The sequence below is a fragment of the Gorilla gorilla genome, chromosome 8 (genome assembly GCF_029281585.2).
Source record: "Gorilla gorilla gorilla isolate KB3781 chromosome 8, NHGRI_mGorGor1-v2.1_pri, whole genome shotgun sequence".
Lineage (NCBI taxonomy): Eukaryota > Metazoa > Chordata > Mammalia > Primates > Hominidae > Gorilla > Gorilla gorilla.
The window spans coordinates 122562216-122575873 of NC_073232.2; the positions used below are offsets into that span (position 1 = coordinate 122562216).

Genomic DNA, 13658 nt, shown 5'->3' on the forward strand with positions numbered 1-13658 from the left:
CTGTCCTAAGTTTCAATTTATAAAAAAAATTAAAATTCATGAAATAAAAACTTATTTTCCCCTTCCACCAAAAATCTACAAACACCCATTAAAATGAGGACATCCTATAAACACAGGCCTGGTTTGCCCTTTAAGATCCAATTTCTTCTAATGGAAGGAATACTTAAGCATTTACTGAAACCTCTCACACACTCAGTATTCTCTTCCATGAATGCTGTGTGCAAGTACTTGGAGGTTTAATTGCTTTAAGTGCTGACAGCTAAAGACTTTATTTACCCTTTTGTTAACACACCCTGGAGATTTTAAAAACACTTTATTTAATAAAAGTTAAACATACAAAACTGAAATAATACACATCCTAAAAATTACCTTCTTCCATTAATAGGAAGACCCATTTCTATGCATGTATTTGGCTTAAACTCAACTCAGGATAACTGTGATGATGTTCACTTACACCAACAAATGCAGACAACCTGATCTAATTAACAAAAATTACAAACAGCTAAATGAACATAATATACAGGGAAATTATCGTCAGATTAATGCACAAGAAATACAAGAACTTTTTAATGATGAAATATTCAGTATTCTTGTTCATTAATTTAGCCTTGTGTTTTTACAAAAATAGTATCTACACTGTATACAGGGCTATACATCAGCTTTTTGTTCTCCCATATAAACATCACACATCCAAAACATGGTACCACTGCCGTAAATGGAAAAAACAAAAAACAGGAAAAAAGCAAACATACAAAAAACAAAAACACCTTAGAAAAGGGAGCTCATCCTAAGGTTTCTTACATAAAACTAAGAGTACATAAAAATAAAACAGCTAGATCAATTTTAGAGATGGCCTAATAGGCCTGGGAAACAAGTTATTGAGGAAAAACCTCAAAACAAACTTTGCAATTTACAAATTAACCTATCTTTAAGCTTAACTGAACGACAGCTAAGTTTTAAAGCTGAAAATAAGAAAAATGAAAAGATCTCTTTTAGCAGGTTGGTGTTTTTGCCTTGGTGTTCCAATGAATTGCTAGAGTATGTGTCAAGTTCAAAGCATCTGAAAATTTCAAGTTACAACTTACAAAAAGTACATACCATAGGTTAAGTAGGCGCCTGATATTAGGAAGATCAATAATTCATCTAAGTGCTGTACGAAACAGCATCTACAAAAGTTGCTTTATTCAACAAACTTTGAGGGAACCGTGGTACTGATAATGAGAAAAGTTAAATGAATAGCAGTTATCAAATGCAATTTCTTCACGTTTCATTCTACTGAAGCCAACCAATGACGACAATGGTATCTTGCTTACTCATCTAACAAATAATTTACCTTTAGAAAAATATAAGGATAAAAAGGTAAATGTAAAGCCCTGCAGAGATGAAATCCAACAGTTTTTCTGATTATTGAGGCATCAAATGCCTGACATTGTATTTAGAGGTATCTTGATATTGTGTCATAGGTTTATCAGCAATTCCACAGGTTCCTACTCCAACTTTACCAGTCACACTCTCAGGTGAAGCAAAAATACTCCTCTTTACCTAAGGGAAAGAAAACAGAAATCATTCCTGATTAGTGTTGGAAAAAATAAAAAATTTCAAATTTTAAGTAATGTTAAAATATATTCTGGTTTCAATGTTTAAAAGAAGAAAAACATATTGCCTTTGTTTAGTGTTAAAAAATGGGTACAGAAGTGGTCCCATGCTGGAAGCCATTTACTCTAACTTCTAAGTTGTGGAAAATATCATTACATTTACTAATACTCATAACACTTGCCTTCTGATACGTCAAAATTTTAGTTTTGTAAACGCAAATCCTAACTTCAGCTGTGAGCTAGCCATTCTAGCATGATTAAAGCTCTGGCTGTATTGTGGTTTACTGTGGGGCCTGTTATGATAGCTAAATTGTGAAGTCCCTTGGCCTTTGTCACAAAATAAACATCTTTATGAAAAGGAAGCGCTTCTTTCCAGAAGCCATGTCCATCAATGGAAGGGCCACCTTGATGGCAGTGAAGAGTAACACATGGGTGAAAGTCAGGTTATCCTTATTCTCAACTTCCTATATGAATGCTACAGTTATTTTCTACCCAACACACACAAGGTAAGTGTATCAAGGGAAACTGAATGCACTTTTAAATAAAATCTACCAGTGATGCCCAGCATGAAGGCATGTTAACAAAGCAGATAGAGTTAAGCACACTGCCTCTAAGTAGCAACTATTTTTTCAAATATTAGTTTATAGAAGGAAAAGAACATAGACCTTTTGTAATTCCTGATATAAATTCTCTCATTTGTAATATTTTTATTGCAGAGACAATGGCTAACATTTTTCAAGAAGTTAAATTGAGCATCAACAAGGATTCGGAATACAAAATCTGAGTTAATCATACTTTACAAAAAATCTACATCTCTTTTCATTTTAAAGTTATTTTAATGACAGTTGCATTTCTCAAATTTACAAAGTGTCATAAAAAGATTTACCAACCTGGCCTTTTTTGTTTTTAGAATAGGCTCTGTTGTTGAATTGTTGCCATTTCACTTTCTGGTCCTCTCTTTCCTGCTCAAGTTCTTTTATTCTCTGAGCTTTTTTCAAAGCTTTCTTCTTTTTATATTCACGCTGCTGGGCAATCATTTCTTTTCTGCATGAAAAAAAGTTAAATGTCAACTGTTAAGACTTATCATACAAGAATGACTTCCTTGAAGACACCGGCAGTGCAAAAAAAAAAATCTAATAAACATATACAATGGTCTATGAATAAAAAGTACTAAATCATTAAAATCAGTACCAATCACCCAGAATTACTAAATTTTTTTTAAAAAATAGCATCCTTGGAAGCTTTCAAACATAACTAATCTATTTACCCATACAAGGTAAATATTTCAACTATGACTTTTTTTTTTTTTTTTGCGACAAAGTCTTGTTCTGTTGCCCAGACTGGAGTTGGAGTACAGTGGCACGATCTTGGCTCACAGCAACCTCCACCTCCTGGGTTCAAGAGATTCTTGTGCCTCACCCTCCCGAGTAGCTGGGACTACAGGCACATGCCACCATGCCCAGCTAACTTTTGTATTTTTAGTAGAGATAGGGTTTCGCCATGTTGGCCAGAATGGTCTTGAACTCCTGGCCTCAAGTGATCTGCCAGCCTTGGCCTCCCAAAGTGTTGGGATTACAGGCTTGAGCCACTGTGCCCAGCCTTAATTATGACTTTCTATTTTACTTTTGTATAGCTGTTGCCAGTTGTTTTAGGAATAAGTTGAGTTTCAGTATTAATGGGTATCTAAGCCTTCAACTACTTCCAAATAGACATAGTTAACAAGTGCAGCATTTAGAAAAAATGTATGAAGAGATTCGATGCAGATAAAATATTTTACCTACATTGGAAGAATGCAGCAGCACAAATGGAAATCATAGCTAATAATTCTCACCAAAACAAAACACCTGGGGGTTTCAAAAACATTCTAAATAAGATTCTAAATAGGATCAGAGCCTAAAACCCCCAATAATTTCTGCTCAGTTAACACTGACTTCTCACCAAAAGGATGAAAAAAAAGATCTTTAAGAGGGGCAATATCTAGACTCCCCGGTACCATATTACCACCATGAAGCTATGGCTTTTTACACAGATGACAAAGACATTAAAAAATACATATATACATTGTTCTACAATTTTATTTTATTGGGATGCTTACATTAATATATAATTTTTGCATATTCAAATGTAAATATGTAGCAACTTAAGTTTCAAAAACTCTTGACAAATCAAAAGACTAAGTTGTGGCAAATATGCAGAAGTTCACCAAAATATTGTTAATTCTGCCGCTTACTTTTCAAAACTGCATAGTTCCCCATTCCCATTGCAACTCCCTGGGTTCAGGCCATCATCTTATACCTGGATCACAGCAGTAGTTGCCTCTCCCTACTGACAGTGATCATTCTAAAGCTCAAATGTGATCACATCATATCCCCTCTACTTAAAATGTTATCGGTGGCTTACAAGCTCTTTATGTTCTGGACTTTACCTCTCTAATCTCTTCTCAGACCACTCACCTTCCAGGCCCCAAGTTTTTACCACAGGGATTTGTTACTTGTACGTGCTCACCTCCCCCCTTTAAAAAAACTTTACTAAGCTCTTACTACATGTAAAGAACTGTTACAAGCTTTACTAACACTTATCGTTTGAATCCTCACAACCCAATAATGTACTGCCCCTATCTTACAGATGAGGAAACAGAGTTAAACAGCTTCTCCAAGGTCATAATGCTCATTAATAACAAAGAATTCAAGCCCAGATCAACATCATACCGCCTTGTAGCTTTGTACTTGCCTATCTCTTATTCTTTTCAAATCTCAGTTTAGATGTCATTTTCTCAAAGAAATCTGCCCTAATAATAAAAGTGGAGGCTGAGTACCTCTTGTTCCCTTACAGTACCTGTTACAGCTCCTTTGTAATGTTTACACTGTACTATTAAAGCACTTCATTAATGATGAGTTTTCTTCTCTAAATATAAACTCAGTTGGGACAAGGCCTGAGGTGGTCTCCTGTGGTATAGCCCCAGTATCTGGCTTATAAAATATGCTGGGAAGATGTTCATTGTACATAGTTATCTTCTTAATATTTACTGAATGCCTAAATGGGAATCAAAATTATCTTCACTTTACTTAGGCACACTTACACAGACAATGTTGACCCTTTGTTGCTCATCTTCAAAACAACGGTAAAACAGTATTACAACTTTCTTATGCATAGATTCTCTCTGCAGACTACTTCAAGTATCCAAATGGGGAAGATTGCACCTAAAATGGAAAAGTCAAAGTCACTTACTTTGACATGGGTTTGTTGCCACTGTCCTCCTTTGCCTTCCTTCCTTCTTCTACAGGCTTGAGGTTCAACAATGGAGTCACTTCAGCATTGCCATAACCAGCAAAGGTGATTGCAGCGGTGCCATTTTCTTCATCTATCTCCTCAATCTCCGCTTCATAACACCTGTAAAGATATCATGGCTGTAAGCAGGTGAGTAAAGGTTTAGTACTCAGCCTACAAGACTTATACTGTAGTGATAAAATTATTACATGTGTCTATAATGAAACTTCTATAACCAAATGGTTGTTTCAGCAAAGAGAATACAAAAGAGTGGTTGAAGTTAGTTATCTGCTATCAAAAAAGGACATCCTAATCATAATATTGCTGGGCAAGTCTCTTACATGTACCTACTCAACGTGATTTAATGTCTTTGAGAATAGAGGTTTCTTTTCTTCTCTTTTTTGCGACAGAGTCTCACTGTCGCCCAGGCTGGAGTGCAGTAGTGCAATCTCAGCTCACTTCAACCTCCGCCTCCCAGGTTCAAACAATTCTCATGCCTCAGTCTCCCAAGTAGCTGGGATTACAGGCACACGCCACCACACCTAACTGATTTTTGTATTTTTAGTAGAGATGGGGTTTCACCATGTTGGTCAGGCTGCTCTCCAACTCCTGACCTCAAGCGATCTGCCTGCCTCAGCCTCCCAAAGTGCTGAGATTACAGGCATGAGCCACCACACCCAGCGAAAAGATATTTCTTATAGGAATGATGTCAGTGTATGCTCTTCACAGAATTCTCAGAAAAACCAACCATTCACTCAATTTTCAATTTGAGAAAATAATTTAGATTATTTTAGAAAACACCCATTCATTGTCCTATTTTTCTTTCCTCCAGAATCCCAGCCATTCTTCTCCCCAAAACTTAATCTAAAGCTAAAACTAAACTGTATTAATGGCAACCACCCAAGAATCAAATTGGCTCTATAAATCATACTGCCTAATAGAAGTCAAGATTAAAATAGGGTAGTTAAAACTGAATAAAAACTTCTTACCATTGTATTTTATTATTTCATGTTATAGTTAGAGTTTTTTTTTCTACACTTACTGTCCATCTTCACTCCAGATTGCCATACACTTGTCTCCTACTTTCCATGAATGAGTAGGTTGAGTAGAAGCAAAACTGTCTGAACTTGCAAGCGTCTCAGAAGGTTGAGTTGACAGAAGGTCTTTGGTTAGTTCTATAACTTCCTAAAAAAGAAAAACAAAAACTACAACATTATTTTTATAATTCTCATTGTCAACTTAGTTTCTGATGACAGCTTTCATACTGTACGTTAAGTACTCTACATATATTTCATTTGCAGCTCATAACACTATTAAGCAAGTACTGTGATTATCCCCATGTAGAAACTGATACAGTATTGTCTACGAGTTAAGTGGTAGAGCTGTGACTTAAGCCCATATAGTTGCCTTTCAACTTAACCACAAATACTAATGAAAATATAAGACTTGAGCTTATACCATGAATTATTTCTAAGTGCCTATTTTAGCTGAATAGATCTCTCTAAAGATGAGAAAGTCAAGTATGAGGCACTGAATTAAGATACTCTTATTGTAACATATATTTTATGCAACTGTACTGTTTTATAGGGCATTACTCAGCAGTATTAACTGCCAAGCAATCCCAAAACACTTTAAGCAGCTTTATTAGTAACAAAAATGTTCCTACTTATACATATCTCGACTAAAATACTACAGGCAATGTAAAAGAAACCAGTGGTCTTCCTATTCAATTATTGTAAAACTCACCCCATCTGGGTAAGCAAATTACCAGGTTAGATTTTAAATGTTCCATACCTTAATGTTAAGCACATTAGCACAGCTTCATTTAAAAGGGGGAAAAAAAAGGTAACACACAAAGGCAATGCCTTTCTGTGTGGCAAATATTTTTTTCTAATTCAGGCTTACATTTATTGGCTTCATTCAAAGATGTTTGGTGTAGGGATGGCTAAAAAATTGAGAATAGTACAAGCCGACAGATTCTGCTACCTGTCTACTATATTTTTACTCTAATGAAGATCCACACTATGCATCTTATCTGATCTAAGAACTTGCATAGCTGTTCACCCATTGTTGCATTTAAAACATCATACTGTGTGTTTGGGGAGAAAAATTAACAAAGTTAAACTATGTACTGAGTTTCTTCCAGTTCCCACTGAGGTTTCATAATAGTAATTTTGATTCCAGTAGCCAAGAAAGTTAAATATTACCTCTCTCCTAAAGATTCTAAATCTTCCTATTTCTGAAAAAACTAATATTTGAGTCTTAAATCTCTTGAAGAAAGGTTAGTTTTATAAATAAATAAATAGAACACTTAGGTTTGAGTTAAAAATTTAGTAGGAATAATATCTCTAAGTTTTATTAGTTGCCAACTAGCCATTAATTAGATCTTTTTAATTAGATAGTCCTTTGCAAATAAAGCAAAGAACCTTCCAAATAACTAGATCAAGTAGTACACAACAGAAGAGTAAATTATCTGGTCTTATTTTTAACCACTTTTAGGGGTAGGAATGTAATCCAGTAAGCCTGACTCAAGAGCCCACACAAATCTCTATCACTAAATACTTCCAGATCCACCTAGGGATCATTTAACTTAAGCACAGACATGAATTCTGCACTTGTAGTTTCAGATTTAGAACTCTATTTCTTTTAGGACAGAACTATTTTCCAAATATATTTTGTTAAAGAAATATATTTCATCAAAGAAAAGGGTCCTGAAAAGCTGTGCATATTAGTGAATTCAGAGGCCTGTGCTGAAATGACCCTTTTTTAGAAAAAATCCAGAGCATTTACTCCTAATGTCCTTTAACTTTGCCATGGTTTTACATAACCCTCCCAACAAACTATGAAGAACCTTCTAAATTTCTATTCTTCACATGTGCGTATGGACCAAAGTATTAGAAAAACTATTTTATGTATGAGGGGGTTCTTGAAGGTACATACCATTAATTACTTTTCCTCCCTCAAGTCTGAGTTCTGAAACTGCTCCTTCATCGACAGATGGGCAGCAGTTACAGTAATCGGCAATTCCAGGAAGCATCAGGTGTTGTGATCTACATATCAGCAGGTCAAATGGGGTGCACTCAAGCACTCTGCTTACTGAAGGAAGGCGTTTCGGGGATGCAGAGAGCCACTGTAATATATGAGACAAGTGACTTGACCCCTGCCTCCTTTAGAACCAGCTTATTCAGCAAAACAGCCTAATAAATTGACTATCTCTGATTATCATAGACTGCCCGGGGAGCTAGTCAGCTAGCTAGCCTGGATTTTATCACACCCACTTTTTTAAGTGAAAAAAGAAAGGCAGGACTTTAGTAGATTATTTTGCTGCCTGCTGAATAACTTTAGTCTCTATGAAAGACAGTACATGAAAGAGATAAAACATGGAAACCTTACTGGCAAAATGAAGTCATTGAAAAGACGCAGAAAAAGCATTTTGTCATAAAACAAAGGGCAAACAAATTAATAACTGGGATAAGGATCTAATTCTATAGAGGAACACAAGAAATTAGAAACCATATGATGGTCAAAAAATATTAATATGAGGAAGCCACAAAATCAGTCTGAACAGACTTCTCACCAAATACAACAAGCTGAATTAAATACCCATAGCACGAGATACATCCCAGAAGGCAGAGAAGGAAAAAAGAGGGGAATGAGGGGGGGAACCCCACAGCAAAATAGAAGCTGTTAAGTGTAGTCTCAATGGAGACAACAATTACTGGGTGGAAGCATATAGCCAAATACTTTTCAGAGTATTACCTCATCTTAAAAGATGGTTTCCGTTTTTGAGTAGTTTTCAATTCAAAACAGACCTTATCTAGTGACCAAAATGAAATTTCTAATGATAGAATAAAATGGGAAGAAACTCTGATAAAGACTGGTCAGGAAAAACATTCTGTTATTACTATCTGAAATATTAGAACTTGCACTTCTAAATCCTTGCCATCCAGTATGGTAGTCACGTGTGGCTAATTAAGTTATACTAAAAACTCAGCTCCTGAGTAAACCTAGCTGTATTTCAAATATCCAACCAAATGCGGCTAGTGGCTATGGTACTGAATAGCAGATATAGAACATTTCCATCATCACAGAAAGTTCTACTGGACAGTGCTGTTTTAAATGGTTATAGAAAAGGATACTTTACAGAAAAATGATTTCCAGGTCATTATTAACTGAACCCCTGCAAGCAAACCTTTTAGGGGCTTACTACAATGTTTATCACAATGGTTTCCCCCTACAGTACTTTCCACTACGATGATCATGACATGGTAAGGCAGTTCTGCTCAGACTCTAATGAGGAATTATTCTAGAAATATTAAAAAGACCTGATGATAATGCTATTTCTAACTCCACTCCCAACTTCCCCAACCCAACCAGTTCAACAAATACCCCTCCTCCCACTGCCCAAGAAGCAATATACAAAACATTGGCACCCAATGTTTTCTTTTCCTAAAAAAGGACTGCTTAAGTTGGTAAAGGTAGTCAAGGCATCTCTCTTTGGGGCAAACAGAAAGCACTTTACAGAGTGTAAGAAAATAAGAGGTCGGTGTGCCTCTGTTGCCTCATCTTCAATGTATACTCACAACATATGAGCAAATCAAATGGACAGGTGGCAAACCACTGGGTTATTTCTCACTTAAGGGCCTGGGAGTGGGAGAAACTGCTCCCAAAACATCTTTTTCGTATTGACTGGCACCCTGAAGCCCACAGGCCTGGCTTGTACGTATCGAAGAGGGGTCTTGTTCATATTGAAATTAACCCAGATAGTTTGTGTGTGTTTAAAAATAACATACTACTGCAATTTTATTCTAAATCTAGAACTTGAAAGTATTCAACTCATCTTAATTACGCCCAGATAAGCAGTTCCAGAATCCCAAATCCGGACCCTATTTCAGTTAAGTTTGTTTGCAGTTCTGATATCCCTAAAATAGTAATAGTTTTAACGGGCAGTGGGATAATAAAGGGAGGGAATGAATTTTTAGACAGGATACAGATCTGAGTTTAGTACTCAGTCGGTAAAGCAATCTCTAATCAAAACACCCTTGAAACTTTTTAAAAATCAGGTTCAGAATTTAAGGGAAGCTCTTAAAAGTCATATATATTTGCAAATTATATATGGCATTTTTCTGAATCAGTCTGGTGTCCTGAAACACAAAAGGTATTTACTATGATGGCTCTATGTTTGTCTTGAAATCCCAGTGCAGGTTTTTAAAAAAAGGTTTCATTATCTACTAAACTCTACCATGACAAAGATCTCCTTTTCATCACATAGTTCAATTTCCACAAGTGTCAACAACTTTACTGTAAAACCTAGCCTTAAGTCTGAACATCTATGTAACAATTATACAAAGCACTTGTCTCTCTTTAGGCATTTTTGTGGTGTGTTTTCAATACAAAATGTAATCCACTAGCTTTGGGGAAAAAAAAAGGCACGCATTTTCAAAGAATCTTGTGGTATTAAAAATAATCTTAAGGTTCTATTTTTCTCCTTCAATCTTTGTTACTTTTTGAACTAAATTTCATTTGCCAGGTCTTAAAAACTAAAAGCGTTTTTCATTGTGAAGTTACATGTACCTCTCGTCTTGAAAATCTGACAGACTTGGAAATTTCTATCAACTTTAGTTTTTAAAAATTATGTAAGCACACAAGATTTATATAACAAAGAACAATATTTCACTCTCATGTACAGAAACCTGAGAACTGGGGAAGCAACCCTACTTCTACAAGCAATAGTACCTACAGAATTTACATATATACATAGGGTGGGGTGTAACCCCTCAAAAGGCGCTTTGGGTACTTAGGGATTCAAGCAATAATTTGAAAAACAGAGAAAAACTACAATTGTCTACCCATACTTACTTGTAAGTCTTTCTTCAATTTTAGCAAATCTTCATTTTCTCCATTTCCAGATAATGCAGCTTCAACTTGCTGGAGCTGAGCTTTGTAGCTTGCCAGCTGCTTTGCTAAATCCTCTGACATCTGGGGAAAATAAAAAGGGTTAGACCATGAAAACTAAACCAAAAATCAAGGCATAAAAAACTAATTTCCCTGTCTGCCTGAATTACCAGTTTTTGCCTCTAACTCCTTCTAACACTGCAGCTTAATTGACCACCATTACCTTTACTCTCAGTTTAGACTTCAGCTAAACCACAAACTTAAAGGCAACAGATTCTGAGGATTATAAACTTGAGATACATTCCATACTTTAAAAAAACATACAGATACAAAGAAATTTCTAATTTTCTTTTAACTCCTATCCACAGGGTAGGTGCTGAATTCGGCTCAGTAATCAGTGTTATCTTTTTAAAAAGCACTACTCTGTTGGAAAAGTCGAAACTTTCAAAAACACTCCAAATACTTATTTTTAAGCACTACAGTACGCTTCCAAAGCCAAACAAGTGCGTTTGTAAATTAACTACACAAACTACCATCTTTACTTGAACTATTCAATTAAGAGTGTATTTAAAAGTGCCTCTCCAAAACAAAAATCTTTCGCCCAGTCGCTTAAATATTTATCGGTGCATTATCTTCAGCAAAAAGAACAGCACAGGTACTCTCCCATTTAGGCATTCTAAGGAATGTGCCTTTCGCCAAATCCAGCTCAGTCATTTTCCTGAAAATAAGATACCAATTAACCTTTTTTGATGGTTTATAAGCAAATGTACGACGTTTCCGAGGACCCTTCTCCTTCGTAAAATTCCCGTCCAACCAAAGGCTGGGAGCCTGGAAAGGCCCCCTAAGAGTTACAGCGACCCAGGCTGCTCTCCTCCCCGCCACGCAGCACCTCAAAGCCCGCCACAACTCGATCATTCGGACCTGGAAATCCACACGCCAGCCGCGCTCCAACAGGCAGGCTCCACAGGGAGCCGCGCGGCGCCCAGCCCCACCCGACCCGGTCCCCTGCGGGCCGTGTTTGCCGCCGCCGCACGGAGGCCAGCGCCGGCCGGGCCGCCGAGGCTCAGCTCTGGCTGAGAGACGGCCGTGGCTCCGGGATCCAAGGCCAGCGCCTGGGCGTCTCCGGCGAGGCGGGCTCCTCAGCCTTGGGCCTCCGCTTCACCTCGGGAGGGACGCGGGCCCGGCCAGGCCTTACTCTCTCCCTCAGGGGGGTTGTTACCTTGTGTGGGGCTGGGGGCGGGGCGGCGGGAAGGGGTCGGGGCAAATGAGCCCAGTGGTAGTGGCGGCGGCAGCAGCAGCAGTAGCAGTAGCAGGAAAATCACCGCCGACGACAGCAAGGCGACCCGGTCTGAAAAGGAAGAACTCGGTCGGCGGCGAGGGGGAGGGGAGGAACGCCGGGCACTGGAAGGAGGAAAAGACAGAGACGGTGAAGTCTCGCGAGAAATACAAACTCTCGCGCGAGGTCGCTCGACTCACGTGACTCCGCGCGCCCTCTAGCCAGTCCCTGGCTGTTAGGGACACGGAGTAGGCGGGGCCTAGGAAGGAAATGGCGTAGCTGGGCTTCGCCAGGCGCCGAATGTAGGTTATCTTCCTGGAGTTCCGGCTTGGAATTTATTGGAAATGCAAATTCTCAAGCCCCACCCCAGACCTCCTGAATCCAGAGACTCTTGTTTTAATAAGCCCACCAGATGATACCAATGTCCGCTGACGTTTGAGAACCACTGCTTTTCGGGGGCGGTGGTGGTGGGTGGGGGGAGGTGTTGGTGGTGGGTGGGGGGAGGTGTTGGTGGGGGCTCTCTTTACGTTGCCCTGGCTGGTCTCCAGCTCCTGGGCTCAAGCTATCCTCCCGCATCGGCATCCCAAAATGCTAGGATTACAGGCGTGAGCCACCGCGCCCAGCCTGAGAACCACTACTTTATATGATACAAGCCTTAGTAGCAACAGAAAGCTAATTAAATCGTGACAGAAATAACCTATTGGAGAGAAGATTGATTTCTTTAAAATCTGTTTTGTTAAAACCTACTTGGTTTTAATTAAGTTAGTTGGGTTAATCTCGCCTGAGAGGGAACAACGTCCAAGTTAGTCTAGAATGGTAAAGAGTGGTAGGAATACTGACATTTGTGTTCAAAAAGAAATGTCCCTTGTGTATGTTTGTAATAATATATACGCTTTCTGGACGGATACACAAACCTGTTCAGAGGTTTGGAGTGGAAGCCAAATGTTTTATTGATTACCCTCTTTGCTGTTTACCCTTTTTCCTTTTCTTTTTTTTTAAAACCATATGTATATAATTTTATTTCAATTAAAAAAGCAATAAAGGCCTGAGACACAAAGTTTTATATAGATGCCAGGAAGCAACCTTTCCTGGGAGGTTGGGAGTTTGTTGCTGGATCCATAAAAAGGCCCACTTCTCGCGGATCACCTGAGGTCAGGAGTTCGAGACCAGCCCGACCACATGAAGAAACCCCGTCTCTACTAAAAATACAAAAAAAACCCAACAACAACAACAACAAAAAGCCGAGCATGTTGGTGCATGCCTGTAATCCCAGCTGCTCGGGTGGCTGAGGCAGGAGAATCGCTTGAACCTGGGAGGCGGAGGTTGCGGTGAGCCGAGATCGTGCCATTGCAGTCCAGCCTGGGCAGCAAGAATGAAACTCCGCCTCAAAAACAAAAACAAAAACAAAACAAAACAAAAAGGCCCACTTCTCCGATGGGCTCTTTTGAACTGTGCCAACATCTTTAGTTCCTAGTTTTCTTTTCAAGGAGCCTTCCCTTTTGTTCTCTACATACACACACATAACCCTTGCAGTGAGTCAGATAACCTGTATAGATGGAAACTAGGTCGGGTTTGTGAGTGTGAAAGATTGAAATTGCAGCAGAGGGCAGCAGTGTGTAGCTAGA

General features: G+C 38.4%; 1 protein-coding gene across 3 annotated transcripts; it reads right to left on the bottom strand.

Moving 5' to 3' along the window:
* Positions 1–296: 296 nt before the first annotated feature.
* Positions 297–12578, bottom strand: SMNDC1 (survival motor neuron domain containing 1). 3 transcript variants are annotated; one of them, XM_004050088.5, is made up of 6 exons: positions 11977–12578; positions 10722–10841; positions 5905–6047; positions 4824–4985; positions 2486–2639; positions 297–1542 (listed from the first exon to the last, which is right to left on the bottom strand). In XM_004050088.5, exons 2-6 carry the CDS (start codon positions 10839–10841, stop codon positions 1405–1407), a joined length of 717 nt encoding a protein of 238 aa, XP_004050136.1. In that variant the 5' UTR covers positions 11977–12578; the 3' UTR covers positions 297–1404. The 3 variants fall into 3 exon arrangements, with proteins under 3 accessions (XP_004050136.1, XP_055208093.1, XP_055208094.1); XM_055352118.2 differs by having other exon boundaries at positions 11679–11981; XM_055352119.2 differs by lacking the exon at positions 11977–12578 and adding an exon at positions 7803–7992 and having other exon boundaries at positions 10722–10843.
* Positions 12579–13658: the final 1080 nt, after the last annotated feature.